The following is a 19,360-nucleotide window of genomic DNA, read 5'->3' on the forward strand; positions in this document are numbered from 1 at the left end:
AACATCGCAATTTTACGATAAACGATAAGTTTGTTAAATGAAAAACAACAACGCGTTTAATTAGAAGCATGGCATTAATAAAAAAAGAAAGAAAAACAATTTTTTTTTTTGCAATAAAAACGTTTGTTTGTTTGTTTGTTTTCATCGTCAATGAATAAAAACGATAATTCACGTGCGTTTGTTTTTATTTTTTTTATTTTTAAAGTGTGCTAAATTCGCACACACTGGCAACTAAAACAGTTAAACAAGAAATTAAAAAAAAATGAAAAAAAATCTCAATCGACTTGCATGTACAACAACAACAACAACAACAACAAAAACAACAATTCGCTATGAAACAACAAATCAATTTTTTTTTTCTTTTCTAGCTTAAGGTTGCAAAAACCATCTGAATTATTATTATTATTATTATTACTATTATTTCTTAAATTTTCTAAAAAAACATCCTTTTAACGAACTTTCACAAAGGTTCACAACAACAACAACAACAACATTGCCTATTCTTTAACGTATTAAATATTCCTTCATTATTATTATTATTTTTTTTTTTTTTTTTAATTTGTGGCGGTTTAAACAAAACAAACGATTTTTCAAATTTATAGAAAATATTTTTTAACGAAAAACTTTTTAATTTTCTTTTTTGAATGTGTTTAAAGTACAAAATTTTCATTTGGAAACACGATTTCGAATAAAAGAAACAAATTAGGTAAAAAAAAAAAAAAAATGAAAACACAACAAATATTGGTCAAGGTGAGTGTAACGTTACTCTCTCTCTCTCTCTCTCGTAAGAATAATTACAGAAGATAATTTTTTAAAAATTCGAATGTATTTACCGATTTCGTAATTTTATCTATTATTACTATTATTCGCCATGTTAAATCATAATAAAAATTATTTCAAGATGATAAAAAAACCGTTTATTACGTATTGAACGAACGTGATGGTGATGGTGTCACACGACGACAACAACAACAACAACCGAGGAGGAGGGAAATTTATTTAAAACTCTTTTGCCATCATCGAAACTCAAAAAAAAAAATTCTATACGAAAGATTTTCCAGATTTTCACGACAACGACGATACTTAAAGGAACGTTTGCAAAGTAATGGAAAAGCGAAAAAATTAATTGAAAAAAAAAAACTCACCTGATCCACATAAGTGACTCTATCCGTTTCGTACAATTGTTTGAATTCGCATAAAGTTTTTAATGGACCGCACCAAGTCGCATATACGTCCGGAAGACGTGGTACAAAAAGTATGCTTTCACCCTTATCTACAACTATGGCACCATAACATCCAGGTTCGCGTACACCGAATGTCCAATTGAAAAAAGGTTCCTGACGGAAAACATATTCTACGTCGGTATTGTAATGATTTATCGAATCTCCTCCTTGTAATAAAACGACAGAACCTTTTGGAATATTTTCATTTTCCATAAGTTTCTTGCATAATCTTTTACGATTTTCCGCAAATAAAATCATGGGGACTTTTAATGAATTATCACCCATTGAAAAATAAGCCCTGGTATGGAGAGAAAAAAAAAAAAAAGAAAAATTTATTTTATTGCATTTATTTTCTCGAACCTTCTTCTTATCATTTTAAAAAAAAAAACATTTAAAAGTAGTTTTTTATCAATTGTAAAATGATTTATTACTAAATTTTTTTAAATAATCGTTAATAAATATTGCCAGATTAAATTTTTCAGTGGTTAATTCAAAAAAAATATGATAAAATTTAAATCACCTAGAATTTAAAACATTTTTTAATTTGTTAAGTAGTTTTGTCGATAAAAAATTTTTCCATTCGAACAATAGTTCTCAAACAAAAATTAACTTATCTTAAAGGTGAATACTAATCTCTAATTTAAACAACATATGTTTTTTTTTTCTTTCTAAAAATTCAATAAACCTAACATGTTTTAATATTTTCTTTTATAAGAATTATTATTTCATTTAAAAATAACAAATAAATAGTTTGGTAACTTAACATAAATTAAATAACAGGAAAATAAATTTATAATATTAATAAAACAAGTTTCGATAAAAGCAATTTCGTTAACAGTTATATGAATCATTGAAATACTCGTAAAGTTAACAAATATTTTTTTTTTTTTAAAAATAGATTTGCTAACATTTTAACACTACTTAGAAGTAATAAATATTTTTTATTATTTAAAATAATTATGGATTCTGGTAAAAGTAATAAGAAAATGATTATAAACATTCATAATCATACCCGACAGGTAAAGGAGTAAATTGGCATAACATTGATGGTTGAAGAGGAGGATTTTTACAAACAGGACGAGGAGCAATTAAACATTTTTGAATTTTTTTTTTTATCTTGCATTCAATCCTGGAAAATAAATTTATCGAATGTCAATAAATAAAAGAATCTTTAAAAATAATATCAAAAAAATTATTAATTCGATAATTATATTATCATCTTAAAAATGAATTTAACTAAAAATATTAACAACTAGTGTAATTTAAATTCTGTACCCTTCATCCAATGGTGTATAAGCTTCAGGAAGAAAAGATGGAAATTTTTTATGAATCGAATGAGTTATAAAAAATGGAAATTTTTCAAAATCAGGTAATTTGTAATTGCAACAATCAGCCACAAGATTTAGGCAATTATTTCTATTGAAAAAAAATACAAAAAATTTAGGTTTTTGTTTAAAATATAGAATTCTTTTAGGTTAAAATTAGTGTAATGTAACGGATATAATACGGTTTTAAGTTGCACGGATATAATATTTTCAATAGTATTTAACTAATCATCCATAATTTATAATTTAAATTGTTTTAAAAATCAGGCAAGAGGTAATTGAAACCTCTTGTCAATGTTCACATTGACAATGTGATAATATTAGAAAAATATTAAACAATACACGAAATCAAAGTTAAATATTAATTTAAATCATTAAAAAGACAAAAATATCGATTAAAAATGTCTTTAAACTTTATAAAATTCAACAAATAATGAATAAATAATTTGAAATTATTACTTACTTAACTTCTTTGTCCGCCATGTTTGAAACTAAATGTACGACACAGCTGACTTCAATGGCGGTCGAACAACATCTAAACTTCAATATAAAAATTTATATGACTAATAACAAAATCTTATGATAAAATACTTTCTTCCTGCGAGTAAATAAATAAAAATAATTCTTATCAGTCCGACAAAATAAAATAATAATTTTAATTAAATTCATACTTTTAATAAAAGAATTATTTATTTATTTAATAGAAATATTTATTAAATGCTTAGATGGTAAAAACAATAACTAAATAATATTAAATAATAATAATATGAATTCAAATAATGAAATTTAAAGTAATTTTGTGTTTATATTCATCAAATTATTAAAATGAAACAAATATGTCAAAATAAAATTTAAAAAATTTACTTTAAAAACCGTTAATAAATAATATAATTACCTCCATTTTCTTCAATTCCGCCATCTTTTTTCAATCATCACTTTTAGTTTTTCTTACACGAAAACTTTTAATTAATTCGAAAGGAATATATTTAAATTGGGGGGAGGGGTTATCGTTAAAAAACAAAACAAAACAATAAATTTAATAATTTTTTATTTTATTTTTTTTTTTAATTTTTTACCCTCTTTTTATATGTGCCGAAAAGCAACGAAAAAAAAAAAAATTATTATTATTATTATTATTCAAATTAAACTGATTGAGGTAAACGCAATTAATTTTTTTTTTAGTTTTGCATTAAAATGCACACAATTTATAGAAACACAGTCTAATAAAAAAAATAAAAAAAAAAACAAACAAAAACACTTAAATATTAAGATCACAATTTTTATAATAATAATAATAATAATAATAATAATAATAATATTAATTTTATTTAACTTTTTTTTTTTTTTTTTATACCTGTAATTTTCTTGTTCTTTTCCCTTTAGCCAAAAAAAAAAAAAAAAAAAAAAAAATCAAGCATAAAACAAAAAAAAATTGAATTTTAAATTATAATAAAAGAAATTTCAATTTTTTTTTTTTACAAGGTCTTTTTTTTTTTTTCATTAATTATTGAGCTTTTTATTTTTAATTTCAATTTTTTTTTTTTTTTGGCTAAAGAAAAAAACAATACTAACAAAATCCTATTTCTTTTTTTTAGAAACAGGTAAACAAATTTTTTTTTTTTGTTAATAATTTCTATTTAACTTAATTTTTGTCTAAAAAAAAAACTTTTTTTTTAAACAAAACTAATAACTCATCTTATGATCCCTTTAAAAAAAAAAAAAACTAAATTTAAATTTTACCAAATCCTTCTTTTTTTTCTTTTTCAAACATTCAAAAATTAATTTTTTTAAAAGGAAAAAAAAAAAAAAAAAATATTTAGTCCAGCTAATGTTTTTTTTCTTTTTCCCCCCTCCTCCTCCCCCTACCCCCTCCCATTATATCAAAATTATTTTTCCTACAAATTCATATCGGATATGAAAAAAATGATGAAAATTTTTTTTTGGCAATTTCAACTAAATAAATAAATAAAAAAAATTTTTTTAAATTACTTTGAAATTAATTAATTAATAATAACTGGATCATAAGATAAATTATTGTCTATATGATACACAAAATAAATAAGCAAATGTATTGTCAAATTTTTTTTTTTTTTTCTTTTTTTTTTACTTTCTTATTATTGTAGTCTATAAATGAGATCAACAAACAAACTTTTTATACAATAATTTACAACAACAGTTTGTTTAGTATAGTTTACAATCTCCCCTACCTATTCCAATATCCACCTTTTTTTCCTCTAAAAGCCCTCTCTCTAATTACAACTGACAAAATAAGTATTTTTATTATTATTATTATCATCATCATTACTACTATTATTATTATTTACATATATTTTTATGTATCACTAAATATATCTCACAATTTAAAAAAAAAATTAGTCTGATGCAATTCGAATTAACAACAATTTTTTTTTACAAAATCATCGAGTAATGTCTGACTACTAACTGACTACAACTCCTCGTAATCATCACAAAAAAAAAAAAAAAAATTTTAACAATAAATATAAATCACTTCTGCTTTTCTTCTGCTCCATAAACTTTATACAAATGAAATTATTAAACTTTTATTAAAACTTTCGAATCAATTTTATTTAAATAATTTCCATTATTTTTTAAATCGATCACAAAATAAAAAATTAAATTTAAATTAATTTAATACCTTTTTTTTTTTTTTTATTTTCTTTTATTTTTGAATTGGAATGAAATTTAAATATGAACAAAAAAAAAAAAAAAAAAAAATTTTAATAAATAATAATGTTAATAATAATAATAATAATAAAATTCCAATTTATTTTATTTCAGATACATAAGTTTCTTTATTTAAAGCTAAATTACTATCGAAAGTCATTAGCTAATCCGCCTAAATTTTTTTTTTTTTTTTTTTTTATTGCTCAAGTAGTTTTCAATGAGTCAAAAAGAAAAAGAAAAATAAAAAGAGAGAGAAAGAGAGAAAGAAAAAATTAACTGAATATGCAAATTTGAGTTTCTCTCCTCTCCTCTTTCACATTATTATTATTATTAAGTTTCAACAAAACAAAAACTTGTTTACAATCGCTTTGTAACTGGCTGAACTGTACAAAAAAAAAAAAGGTAGTATTATGAGAGATACCAATCAACTTAATAAATATTCAATAAATAAAAGTTCCATTTAAACTTTTTGTTTTGTTTTCTTCGAAAAAATTTGAATCGTATAAATATAAATGACCTCACTTTGTTACAATTACTTTAAACAATGACAAGGCTATTTACAAAATAAAAATCGAAAACAAAAAGTATTTTTGCTACCAAATTTTTTTTGTTAATAAATTATTGCCTTCTGTAAAAATAAAGTTTAACTCAAAATACTTCAACAAAATATATGTGTTTACCTACATATATATATATATTTATGTACAGTGTGCTTTTTTTTTTATACATTTACATGGTTAAACTATCGGATGACTATCGAAATATTTTATCCGACAATTTATTAAAACTATCATCTCACTATTGGTATCTTACCAGAAAAAAGAGATATGTTTTAAATAAAAAAACTGAAACAACATATACTACACCACCACTCTATTCAAATTATCATCTTAAATAAATATTAATAATCATCACCCACAATTTAGAGCACTGATTTAAATAATAATAATAAGAAACTATTAAATATACAAAAGGAACTGTATTTGCATAATTTTTTTTTGCAATAACCAGTATCCACTAACCGATAGTCTATATATATCTACATATATATATATAAACAATGAAATTTCATCGTTTTTTATCCACAAAAAAAAAAAAAAAAAAATTTAAACTTAATGAAATTTACTTTTTTTTAAATTATTATTATTATTATTATTATATACTTTGGTATGTTTTGCTTCTTTCTTTTTTCATTTCGACTCAAACAAACCCACATTTTTAATAACCAATCGATCGATCAATCAATCAATCACTCAATCACTTACAGCACTTATGCTGCTTTGTTAAAGCACGCAGTGAACACTTATTTTTTTTTTTAAATTTAATTTTTTAAACATTATTTTAAATAACGTCTTTTTTTTTTAAAAAATGGCAAATTTTTAAATTATAATACACATCATTTCCCCAAATTATGAAGGGGTCCGAAGAATATATCCAAAGATCTACTATTTTTTTTTTTTATAAATTGAAAAAAAAAAAAAAAAAAAAAAAAAAAAAAGGAAAAACAAACTAACAAACTAACATTTTTCGTAAAGAGTTAACAATACAACAATATCAAGATTATAAACAATAAATTAAAAAAAAAAAAAAAAAAAAAAATCGTTCTTTCTTGTTGTACAAGGTGAAACAATCAGACGTTGTTGTTGTTGTTGTTGTTTTTTTCTTTTTTTTTTTCTTTACGAGTCTTTTTTTTTTTTTTTTTTTTTTTTAAATAATAATAATAATAAGGAAAATGAAAATAATAATAATAATAATAAAGGCAGGTTACAGGTCAACGTTACAAACCCGTAACGGTGTTCGCGATTCCTCATCTGAATCGTAAAAATATCGCTGTTTGGGTGAAAGTCCCATTTCTAATCTACGTACGGCTTCTTTAATTAAACTTCCATCTCGTAATAATTCTTGTAGCATTTCATAGGGATCATCTGCTGATGTGACATTGGATTTGGTTTTAAGAGTTTTGTTATTGATCGTTAAGCAAGAATGGCCACCGCAGTGCCTGGTTGTGGCCTTGAGGCAGTCCTCGCATGCACCTTCCCCCCAACTGCGGGAACGGCTTGGAATACGATATGGCGATGGACGTGACGCTCTGTTGTGAGCCGCATACGCAGGTCGAGATTTTAATCCGCCTAAACGTAAATTTTCTTTTATTTCAAGTACCAAATCTTCGACGACGTCACGGGAAAGAAAATCCTTTTTCGAATTCGCCGTGAGACAATTTTTGTTATCCATGTTGTTTGCTATAAAACACATTTCCTCTTTACTAGGCATATTTTTTTTTTTTAATCGGATGAAATACCTCGATCGATTTCACGAACTCCGAGTCACTATTAAAAAACCACACAATAAAACAATTCTTCGAATGCAAATATAAAATTATAATTGTATAAACGATGCCACACACGCGAAAAAAAAAAAAACAAACAAAAAAAAAAAAAACAAAAAAAAAAAAAAAATTATTTTCAGTACCGCTTACACAACAATATTATACTTCACGATTCTAATGTTTCTCACTGAATGGGTCAAGCATGCGGCGTTATGTTATTGTTTTGCTAACACAGGCGCGGATGAAAATTATTTGTGCTAAAATCAAAAAATAATCCGTCGTTTATTTAAAAAAAAAAAAAAACTCATTTAAACTTATTATTGTTATCACTAAAAAAAATAATTGATTTTTATTTTTTGTTTATTTTAAAACCGCAAATTATTTATATAACGAACAATAATGATTTTATTTTAATTTTAAAAACAAGTGATTCAAAAATAGTAAACAAAGACGGCGAATGAATACATACTCAAGGTTACTCAAGTCCCGACAAAACAAACGTGAGTGTTGTGATAGAGTTCAACAATAAAGAAAATGATCGTCCTGACATCTGCCATTATCTCTACAACTATCAAAACATTATGACGAAATTAAATTCACATTTTAACAGTACTTTGTGATTTAATTTTTTTCTCTCTCTCTCTCTCTCTCTTCAAAATGTTTTACGTTAAACAATGAGATTTCCATTTCAATTAAAATTTATCATTAATAAGGTATTTTAATATTTTTTTAAACAAATTATTTGTCTTAACGAATTACAATAATAATAATAATAATAAATTGTAAAAATCTCTCTTCATTTACACAATTATGTAACGTTATCATTCATTGAAAAATGAAGGTAAAATTTTATTTTTTATTATTATTATCATTAGGGTATGAATTTACATACTGTTTTTGTTTATGGAACTTTAAAAAGAGGAGAACCAAATCATCATTGGCTTCAACTCAAAGATAATGGTTATTCAAAGTTTTTGGGAAAAGGAAAAACGATAAAAAAATATCCTCTTGTCATAGCATCTAAATATAACATTCCATTTCTTTTGCATAGTCCAGGAAGAGGTGAAGTAAGGTTTATTTTATTTATTTTTTACTCCTAGTATAAAATTTTGTTTTATTTAAAAAAAAAAAAAAAAATTTGTTTTCTTACCGCTTTAGAATGTTATCGGTGAAATTTATGAAGTGGATGACCATATGCTGTTTAAATTAGACACATTAGAAGATCATCCATATTTTTATGTGAGGGAAATTGATTTCATTCAGTCAATTTCATCAACTGAGTCAACTACATATGAGACAAACAAAGAAGTAGAATGTTGGATTTATTTTTTAAAACAATTCAAACCTTCACTTATGTCAGAGCCATTTTTAGTCGAATATCATTCCGATGGTGATCATGCGAAACCTTATACAGTTCATGAAAAAAGAATACCTGGTTATCATGCCAAAACTGATGTTTTACTTTCATGAATAGATTTGAATTAATCTACCTTTTACTAATGTTACCTAAATACAGTTAGAAAAAAAAAAAAATGTTAAGTTTATATCATATTTACTTTTGTTTTTAGTATTTCTGTCGTAGTGATTATCATTTCACAATTTTTATTTTTATTTTGAATAAAATTGAGTTTCTAGAATGTTCTTTTGGTATTATTAATAGAATTATTTGATTTTTAAAAATAATAATAATAATAAAACTATTTCGTTATGAGAGTTTATCCTTATTCGATAAATTTTTTTTTTTCGAAACTTAAATTTTTTAATGTTTTTTTTTAGAATATGAAAAATTAATCAATAAATAATTATTTTTATATAAATAAAATATTTTTATTAAAAAAAATGTTTTTATCAATAAATTTATAAATATATAAAAATTTTAATTCTTTGGTTGTTAGAAACAATAAATATAAAAAATTTTTTTATTTTTAATCTTATAAATAATTTATAAGATTAAACAGTTATCAAACTAGTAAGTAACCATTATCAAAAAAAATAATTTTTTTTTTTTAAAATCCAACACCTGAATATTAATAATAATATAATAAAAAAGAATCACAGTGCAAGTCTTATTAAACGGTAATAATAATAATAATAATATTAATTAACAGTCATTAATAACAATTATAATTTAATTAAAAATTAGTTATACACATAGAGTATAGAAAAAAAAAAAAATTCTATAAAAATTTTTTTGTAAAAATGTATATATACTATAAAAAAAATTATTTAAAACGTTTATAGTTCCTTTGGGAATAACTATAAATAGTTAAAATGAATGAATAATAAAATTTTAATTTAGTTTGTTCATGTTACCACTGTTTATTTTGTCAAATATATACTGGTTGATTAATAATTAATAAAAATATCATTTTTAATAATGATCAGAGAGAGAGAGAGAGAGAAAACAATTAATTGTTAGATACTTAAAAAAAAAATTCGAAAATATTATAGATTATGGGAAATACTGGCAATCGGTAAAAATAATATATAGATATAAAAAATTTTAATTAATTGTCAAATAATTCTTTAGAAATCCAAAATTCAACACAATTGGCAGATCCAGCAGCCAACATGCCATTGCAATAGTCAAGCTATAAATAAATAAATAAAAAAAGGAAAACGTAAATAAAAAAAAAGAAGCTAAAAAAAAATAAAAAATAAATAAATAAATGTATGTGAAAAATAAACTTACGCCACCAACTTGTCCCCCCACACTTCTAACTGTAGCTATAGCTTGTGGAGGACTTGTAGGCAGTGAAATTTTAATTGTTCCATCAAGAGAGCCAGTAATGAGATATCCCCTACCACATTTAATTATCGATACAGCTTTAGTGTGACCAATTTCAAAATCGGATATCAGTGAAGTTTTTCCATTTTGTGTACTGTAAACATGTATGGGACCTTTGCTATCACCCACATATATATTTTTACCATCAACTTCTAAAGAACTCGGGTATGATATTTTGCTAAGCTCAATTCTTTCTTTAACACTTTTATTACGACTGTCCCAAATTACTATTGATCTATCTTCACTACCAGAAATTATATCTGTATCATTTGATCCTAAAAATTTTATGTTTTATTTTAACCGAATGTAAATAAAAAAAATTTTTTAGTGACCATAACAAAATCATTTCACAAACCTAAATTTAATATAGCTCTCGAATGTGCGACATATGTGAACTGAGGTTCTTTGTTAGCTCTGGGGTCAAATGCATAGACAGTCTTTCCATAATCTCCAGCAACTATGAGCTTATTAAGTGAAGTCAAAGCAAGCGCTGGAGTAGCACAACTGTAAATAAAAACTATTCTATAAAATTTTCATATTTCTATGAAATTAAACTTAATGAATAGAAAAGTTTTAAAAAGATAAACCTAAATGTGGATATATGTTGAAAGCTGCTTGCTTCAAGACTCCATGACTTGACAGTATTATCCCAAGAACATGAATACAATAAATTATCTACATAAATAAGCCTCCAAATCCAACCCTCATGAGCTACTTGATGATGAGTAAATTGGTATGGTCTTTCAGTCATTAATAAAGGCTTCCATAAAACCATGCTACGATCCCGAGAGCCAGTAATACAATGGGTACCCGAATTAATAAATAAAACAGCGTCGCAAGAAGATATATGTACGTCATTTACATTAATGTATTTAATATTTTGATCTTTATTTTCCCACAATTTCCATTCCCTTTCAATATCAAAACAAGCTCCTCTCCAGTTAAAATCAGTGTCAACGGGACTTATAGGGTATCTAGAACAAAAACGCTTAGCGATCCAGCATTTCCAAATGGTTTCATCTCCCAAAATGCTATGAAACCTTCTACATACCCTACTAAGAGTTAATACCATATCTTTTACCTCTAAAAAAGAGCAGATATGCAAAAATATTTCAATAGGCAGACGGTCAAAGAATGAAAATTCGTAAGAATCATCACTTTTCTTATCTAACTCGTGATGAGATACACTTATTGAGCCATCCAAGTCTGTTTCCATTCCTTGAAACATCTTTAAATATCCCGAGTATTCGTAATACTTATTATCCCATTTCAACATTAACAAAACAAATATCAACTGTCACCTAACAGCTGAAGTCACCGCCTACTAGAAAAACATTATGTTGTTACCCGTGAAGTGCTACCAAACTAACTTTTTTAGGATGTTTATATATATACACTTATATCAACGTTATAGTTTTTGGCATTTAATGCCTTTTATAAAATGGGTTTAAAAAAGCATAAAAAGCACAAATCAGAAAAACGAGATAGAAGTGAAGGTAATTAAATATGAATTTAAATTTACTATTCATTTTTAAAATCAATATATATATGGGTGTTTATTTTAAAAAGTAAACATTAAGCGTAACCTACCGGCAAATGTGTTTGTATTTAGATAATTTAACAATGAAATTAATTGTTAAAAGTATTTTAAATGTAATATTTGTATGTAAAAATAGTTTTTGATATATATACTTATGTATATACACTAAAATGCGTGACGTAAATTTTTAAATTGTTATTTTTCAAAGCTCTGTTATTTGCTAAATAAGCTTTATTCATTTTAGAGTTTTCAAGTAGTGAAAGACCGCCAGGTTTAAAAATTATATTAAAAGTTGGTGGAAATATTTCAACTCCAGAACATAGTAATGATTCTTTATCTCCTATGACCTTTGGAAGTATTCAAAGCAGTAAAACATGCTTGACTCAGGGGGAAGATGAATCTTTATCATTAGCTTCGATAACTTCTGGGTCTCACAGCGAAAGACACAAAAAAATTAAAAAGAAAAAAAAAAAGAAAGAAAGAGAAAAAAATAAAGAAAAACATGAAAAAAAACACAAACATAGGCACAAGGTAAATATCTGAACAAGAAAAAATTGTTATTTTACATATCATTTTATAATATTAAATCGATAGTGCATTCGATTAAAAATATATTATCGTATATTGTTTACAGGAGAAAAAAAAAAGAACTCATGATGAATCAACTTTAGACGAATTAAGTTTAGGAGAAGACTCATGCATTGATGTAATAAAAAAACCACATTTAGAAACTAGTATAATTCCCCCAGTAATTGTTACGAGTACTAAATTAACAGAGCAACCTTTAATAAAATCAATTTCTCCGAGACCTCCCATGAGTCCTCGTTCAGAAGCCAGAGAACAAAGAACTTGTGTTGTGAGGCAAAAATTAGAACACACTCCATTATCTAAATTGCTCGATTATTTATTAAAACTTTTAGAAAAAAAAGATCCTCAGCAATTTTTCGCATGGCCAGTCACTGACAGTTTCGCACCAGGTTATTCTAATATAATAACACAACCTATGGATTTTAGCACCATCAAACAAAAAATAGACGATCATTTGTATTCCACTTTATCCGACTTTATCGTATGTGTTATTTTAATTATATTGTTATTATTGTTAGTATTATTATTATGATTTAAAAAAAAAACAAAATGGATCATTTCAGGGCGATTTTAAATTAATGTGTAACAATGCAATGACTTACAATCATCAGGACACCATTTATTACAAAGCAGCCAGAAAACTTCTACACCATGGAATGAAAATTTTGTCTCCGGAAAAAATAAAACCTTTGAGATCTGTACTTCCTTTCATGTCTGACATTACATCGGAGCAAGTTGGTTTTGATATCAGTCCCGAAGATGAATCTGAACCTGAAATATTAGAAGATGATTTAGAAAATGAACAGGTTGATGAAAAGATCAAATCGAAAGAACCTAAAGAAATGCCAAAGTGTGTATATTATTGTACTGTAAATATATTTTATTAGTAGGCATGTCTTCAAATTTTTTTTTTTTTTTTTAAAATTTCAGGACGAAATTTGAAGCGATACCGGATTATTTGACTCCTTCACAAATTGCAAAACAAGTTCAAAATGCAGCCAAAGAAGCTGCGAGAAAATTGGCCAAAGGTAAATCTGGATGCATGGGATTTTTAAGGCAGAAAAAGGATAACACGACAACTTTAAACATAATAGTTCCAAACGACGGCGTCATTCCCGGTACAAACGAACGTCCCGTTTTGCTGGGATCCCTCATTGGTAAATTGCAACACGGAACAGGTCAACTTCAAGGCTTTAAAGAAGACAGGAGAAATTTAGTAAAAGCTGGTAAAAAAAATTCTGGATTATTATTAAAGTTATTATTTTTAAAAGTTTTTTTTTTTTACATTCAAAAATTTATTAAACAGTTAAGCCGTTATATTACGGAGCGTTTGGTTCGTATGCACCGTCGTACGATTCCACTTTTGCCAACTTAACAAAAGAAGAATCGGATTTAGTTTATCAAACGTATGGGGATGAAACATCCGTTCAGTACGCAGAAAGGTAATCAAAAGTAAACGAATTTGAATTTAAGGTTATGCCCCCCGGTGCCCCACGGCTAAGTATTTTTTGAGTTTTTCAGCATTTTAGATTTTGCCAAGGATTGCGATTATGCTTTAACCATGGTCGATAATTTGTTGGATTTAATGACGGGAGGAGATCATAGACGAACGAAACGCGTTCTAGAAGACAGACGTCGATTAAAAGAAGAAGAAGAAAGAATAAGACAATTGATGGAACCTCCCGCCCCTCAAACTCCGCCTAACGTAAACGTGGATTTTAAAAGTCTCAGAACTTTATCCGAACTCGGGATAGATACATCTTTTCTGGATGCTTTTGGTAATTTAAATAAAATTCAATCGAAATGTTTTTTGGTAATAACTTTTTGTGTTTAAATTTAACACGATCTCGCATTTTAGAAAATGAAGGAAAAAGAAAACAAGAATTACCTGGGGTTGATGACGTAATGCAAGATCGTTTGGACGACACGTGTAATTTAATACAAAAATTACACAAAGTGCAAAACGAGCGTTTGAGTCAACCGCCTCCGCCCCATTTGGCACACATACCGGGACCCTCGGAAACGGAAATAGATTTAGCGGATAAAGTAACGGACAATTTATCGGAAATGAGTAAACGCTTACCGCCGGAAGCTATAGCACCCGTCGCGAGCGTTAGAAAAGCTCTCGGAGTGGCTGCCATCGTGCAAGAACCTCCCGTTCCAGATCTGGAATCCGAACTGAGAGAGTTTCTGGAGAGTCAGTCTGCATTATCCGTCGATCATTCTCCTCTTCACGATGATAAAACCATCGAAGAGATTTTATCCGAATCCTGAAATTTAATTAGCGGTTTATTATCTAATTAATTGATAGTAGCGGGACACATTTACTTTTTTAAATGGTCAATTTACCTTTTAATTGTACATAAAATTTAAATTTAAAAAAAAAAAATGGCGGGAATCAATAATAATCATTTTTAAAAAATTGTTTTTTTTTTTTTTTTTTTTTTGTCCTTCCCACTTTAAAAAACGATGCCATAAAATACATAGATACAATAATTTTATTTAATTTTTTTTTTTTTATGTAAAATGAATTTTAATAAACAATGTAATATTAATAATAATAAATGAGGATTTTATTATAATAAATAATTAATTGGATAAAAATGGTTGATGTAAACGATACTTATTTGTATAATATTTGTTAACAATTGAATACTGTACGGTAAAAAATAAAATTTTTAATTTTTAATTTTTTTTTTTTTTTGTCCTTTGATTTTTCCTCCTTTTCCTCCTTTTTCTTCTGCTTCTGCTTTTTTTTTTTAAAGTTTCAATAAATATACACAACATTAAAAAATAAATATATATATGTACATTTTAAATTAAATTAATTCAAAGGTTTTTTAAAAGGACTTTAGGTCTGGCAAAACCTCGATCTTTACTCGTAGGTAATTCCATAAGTTTGGAAAATGCTCCTCCCCCGGAAAATGTCGTGACTCCCGATCCGTCGGATGCGACTTTAAAATCATTTTTTCCTTTCGATTTAGATTTCGTCGTTCCTTTGCTCGAATTATTTGTCGATCCTTTCCATTTTTTCGTATTTGACCATTTGCGAAAATTTGTCCCTTTCCTTTTTCTATTTCCTTTTTCCTTACCGCAAAAAGTTACTTCCGTATCCTCATGAGAATTATTATCGTTGAGTATTTCGGTCGACCACGGTTCATCTTCCGTGAAAAAATCTTCGTCTGGGAAATTGACTTCCGGTACGGAAGTTATAGCTTTTTTTTCTTCCGCGTATTTTTTCGTGATTTCCAAAAGTATATTTCCGTATTTTTCAAAATTAGCCGTTGTCACGTGATTAATTAAAAACATTTCTTCGGGAGTTTCAGGTAGATTGTAAGACATGGATCGAAGAGCTTGAACGTTCATTATTGCGTTCGGATTGCAATTGAGAGAACTTGCGATCCCACGAATGACATCCATGAGTTCGGTATAACATTTTTCTTGTATTTCCAAAATGGCTGGATCGACAGAAGTTTTCGTTGTTTTCGACGTGCTGGCTCCCGGAGTACTTTTCTTCGATTTTTTAATATCGAACATTATTTTCACGTTTCCCTTTAAAAGTTCATCTCCCCGTCGTCCGCATTTCAAATAAGCACAAGTCATACCCTCGTCCTTCACCATGATTCTCTCTTTTAAAAATTCTTCCATGATTAATTTTCTAATTAACCTTTCCGCATCCAGTCTTTGCCAGGATTTACCCATTCCGCACAATGGTAAATTTTGGTGTCCCTCAGACTCGACTTTTTTCATACCCGTTCCTTTGAAGATGTCCACAAAATGGAGCATCGTGTAATTCGAATGTTTCTGATGATCTGGACCGCAAACTTCTTTAATGGCGGACACGATAGCTTTGCTTTCTGCGGTAACGTCCACCGTTTCGTAGAAACCCTTTTGTAGACAATTATCGCAAGCAGTTTCTCTGTTTTCAATACAAACTTTCCGGTCAAATTTTTCACCGAAATAATTCAATTGCAAACTCCTCCTGCAATCAGTCACATTTTCCGCAAAAGCAACAACTCTATACAAATTGTCAATGTGTACTTTTTTCGCCGCCATGTTTGACATTGATTGATCCATGTTGATCAACTTCAACATTCTATGTTTGTCTCTGTATGAGTAATAAAGTATGCATGTGGCTTTTTCTCCATCTCGTCCAGCTCGACCAGATTCCTGATAGTATCCTTCGATACTTTTGGGTAAACTATAATGAAACACGTATCTCACGTCCAATTTATCAATGCCCATTCCAAAAGCTATCGTTGCACAAACGACTTTTACTTTTCCGTTCATCCACAGGTTTTGAGCCTTTGTCCTTTCGGTGTCGTTTAAACCTGCATGATAGGGTATCGCTCCAATACCGTGTACTTTCAAATCTCTTGCAACATCTTCGCATTCCTTTCGAGAAAAACAATATATGATACCCGTGTCTCGAGAAAATTCCTGTTGTATTAAAGCAGCAATATCTTTCAGAGTTGATTTTCCTTTTTTTTCTTTCACTGCATAACATAAATTTGATCTATTGAAACTAGACAGAAACCATTTTGGACTTTTTACTTTTAACTGATGTAAAATATCGATTCTAACTCTAGGTGTTGCTGTCGCTGTTAATGCCATTATATTTACATTAGGATAATTTTCCCGAAGTTCTCTTAATTTTTTGTAATCTGGTCTGAAATCGTGACCCCATTGGGACACGCAATGAGCTTCATCGATGACAAACCTGGCCAACATGTTTCGATTATATAATCTCGAAAAAATATTTCTTAAACTTGTACTCGCTCCTACTTTTTCCGGTGTCACGTACAAAAGCTTTATTTCCGGTTCGGGCATGTTTAATTTCCTGTATATGTCAACAACTTCACTCTCTTTTACATCTCCTGACAAATGACAGGCTTTTATATCTAATGTCACAAGTTTTGTAACCTGATCCAAAATTAACGACCTGAGAGGTGATATAACAACAGTGACTCCTTGTGAAACTATGGCGGGTAATTGATAACACAATGATTTTCCTCCTCCTGTAGGCATAAGTACAAAACAATCATGACCTAATAAAGCAGCATTCATTACTTGAAGTTGATTTGTTCGAAAACTTTTGAGTCCAAATTTTAAATGAAACATTTTTATTAAATCTTGCGAATGTGGATAAGTCAAACCGTTAAACTGTGCAGAATCATTTTTCATATTACTTTGAGATGCACTCGAATTTTTAGAAGCATTTTCAATTGCTGCTGTTTTATCTGGAGATTTGTATAACATGTCAGTATAATCAATTACACCCAACTGAGTCGATGTAGAGTTATGAGCTGAAACGTTATGAATCTCTTGATTGTAATCATTTTCAGAAAAAAATGATCTTGAATTATTTTCATTTCCGACTGGAAAATTTTCAGAAATATTTGTACTGTTTAAAGAAAAATTTGACACATCTAATGAATTTGTAGGCTGTAATGAAGATTTACTTAAGTTATAATCAGTGGAAGATTCGAAAGCAGATTTTTTTTTCAATAAATTTTCTGTTTTTATAATTATAGCTTTCACTCTTCTTTTAGTCGTTCTTAAAGTGACACATATATCAGCATCAAAATCAGGAAACCATTTTAGCATTTCTAAAGGTAAACTTTCAAAAGCTGACATTATTTTCTCTAATATTTCAATGTATAACTTATTTAAAAATAATAAATTATTTTGTAGAGTCTCTTCCGATGTATCCATTGAAATATTTTGAAAAGCTTCATTTTCTATCATTTTACTCAACCACATTCCAGTTTCTTTGTTTATTCCTATCGGCTTCAATTTATCTTTTTGTATAGAATTTAAATTTAGGCTATCATTATTCGATTCAGTTAATTCAACATTAGAAAAATTTAAATTTAAATTTTTTGATTTCTCAAATTTTGGACTTTCTACAAAAGAATTACTACTGAGTTTACTAGGATTCACAGGTAAATCAAAAGTTGGTGATTTACAATTTTCTAAAGTATCATTTTTATCACATCCGATTTCGAGTGAAAAGTCAGATTCGAAATCTAAATCGAAACAACATTCATCTTTGTCTGGAATTTTACTCTGACTTTCACTGGATGAATTTAAAATTGTACTTTCCACATTATTTAACATTTTAGTTTCCATCACTTGAGATGTCATCAAAACTGGACTCTTCTCTTTACTCCTTTTTTTCGGCATTTCAAATATGTCATTGCTATCATCATCATCCCAAAAGTTAGCTTCATCTATATGATATTGATCAGAAGATAGAGATTTGTCACTTGGACTCCTATAAATTAAAATTTTTAAAATAAAATGTTGCATTTACTGTAATTTATACTACAGAATTACATAATTTGCGTGATTCAACACCTTTTTCATGCAATTATCTGTTTTGTTTTGTCCAGTTTTTGAGGAAAGTACAAAACTACTAAAAATGTAAAAAGAAATTTTTTTATAATGCATCATAATTAAACCAGTTAAAAAAAAAATTAATTATTAAATACTAACTCTGTTATAATTTTATCACTCGAGTTTTCTTTTTCGTACAAATTTTTTCTAAAATTATCACTTTTTAACTTAGTAAAAGAACTGATTTTACACTGAAACAAATTCATGATGACTTTTCTTTATAAAAGATTACTTATAACACATTTTTAACACTTTTCCCTCCTAAACTTGTTTGTATTAATATCAGCTGTTTGTCGTGTAATTAGTCAATGTCAGTTTTGATATTTTGGCGACAATTTACAATCAATAACTTTAATGGCGTACTTTTTTTTTTGGCAACCCCAGGGAAAATAAATTTATTCATTAACCTTTTTAAAACCTTCGTTAAGAACGCACAATGCGTAAATGCGTAAATGCGTACTAACTAATGTCGTTTAAAAATCTATC

At 27.2% G+C, this 19,360-nt stretch overlaps 7 protein-coding genes across 7 annotated transcripts in view; 2 read left to right on the forward strand and 5 right to left on the reverse strand.

The window, feature by feature from the left end:
- The window catches only part of Phum_PHUM308760 (Xaa-Pro dipeptidase, putative), a gene marked incomplete at both ends in the record, with an annotated part of 40,378 nt that extends 38,870 nt beyond the window's left edge, over nt 1–1,508 (reverse strand). Inside the window, one exon of the mRNA XM_002427260.1 lies at nt 1,146–1,508. Within this exon, the coding sequence (XP_002427305.1) occupies nt 1,146–1,508 (363 nt within the window). The remainder of the gene's footprint in view (nt 1–1,145) is intronic.
- A 705-nt stretch (nt 1,509–2,213) lies between these two features.
- Phum_PHUM308870 (uncharacterized protein) lies at nt 2,214–3,031 on the reverse strand (the record flags this gene model as incomplete). Its single annotated transcript, XM_002427261.1, has 3 exons — nt 2,214–2,352; nt 2,499–2,639; nt 3,012–3,031. 3 exons carry the CDS (start codon nt 3,029–3,031, stop codon nt 2,214–2,216), a joined length of 300 nt encoding a protein of 99 aa, XP_002427306.1.
- Nucleotides 3,032–6,629: 3,598 nt separating this feature from the next.
- Nucleotides 6,630–7,504, reverse strand: Phum_PHUM308880 (uncharacterized protein; the record flags this gene model as incomplete). Its single annotated transcript, XM_002427262.1, has 2 exons — nt 6,630–6,675; nt 7,002–7,504. 2 exons carry the CDS (start codon nt 7,502–7,504, stop codon nt 6,630–6,632), a joined length of 549 nt encoding a protein of 182 aa, XP_002427307.1.
- Nucleotides 7,505–8,437: 933 nt separating this feature from the next.
- Nucleotides 8,438–9,029, forward strand: Phum_PHUM308890 (uncharacterized protein; the record flags this gene model as incomplete). The annotated part of the gene is made up of 2 exons (XM_002427263.1): nt 8,438–8,626; nt 8,718–9,029. 2 exons carry the CDS (start codon nt 8,438–8,440, stop codon nt 9,027–9,029), a joined length of 501 nt encoding a protein of 166 aa, XP_002427308.1.
- Nucleotides 9,030–10,066: 1,037 nt separating this feature from the next.
- On the reverse strand, nt 10,067–11,623 carry Phum_PHUM308900 (WD-repeat protein, putative; the record flags this gene model as incomplete). The annotated part of the gene is made up of 4 exons (XM_002427264.1): nt 10,067–10,150; nt 10,252–10,622; nt 10,703–10,851; nt 10,935–11,623. 4 exons carry the CDS (start codon nt 11,621–11,623, stop codon nt 10,067–10,069), a joined length of 1,293 nt encoding a protein of 430 aa, XP_002427309.1.
- A 165-nt stretch (nt 11,624–11,788) lies between these two features.
- Nucleotides 11,789–14,749, forward strand: Phum_PHUM308910 (Bromodomain-containing protein, putative; the record flags this gene model as incomplete). Its single annotated transcript, XM_002427265.1, has 9 exons — nt 11,789–11,843; nt 12,132–12,418; nt 12,522–12,567; nt 12,664–12,956; nt 13,039–13,325; nt 13,406–13,701; nt 13,782–13,917; nt 13,997–14,253; nt 14,334–14,749. 9 exons carry the CDS (start codon nt 11,789–11,791, stop codon nt 14,747–14,749), a joined length of 2,073 nt encoding a protein of 690 aa, XP_002427310.1.
- A 367-nt stretch (nt 14,750–15,116) lies between these two features.
- Nucleotides 15,117–18,787, reverse strand: Phum_PHUM308920 (blooms syndrome DNA helicase, putative; the record flags this gene model as incomplete). The annotated part of the gene is made up of 2 exons (XM_002427266.1): nt 15,117–15,130; nt 15,343–18,787. The coding sequence occupies 2 exons, from the start codon at nt 18,785–18,787 to the stop codon at nt 15,117–15,119; spliced, it is 3,459 nt and encodes a 1,152-aa protein (XP_002427311.1).
- Between the last annotated feature and the right edge of the window lie 573 nt (nt 18,788–19,360).

The sequence above is a fragment of the Pediculus humanus genome, genomic scaffold (assembly GCF_000006295.1).
Source record: "Pediculus humanus corporis 1103172107708 genomic scaffold, whole genome shotgun sequence".
Taxonomy (NCBI): Eukaryota; Metazoa; Arthropoda; class Insecta; order Psocodea; family Pediculidae; genus Pediculus; species Pediculus humanus.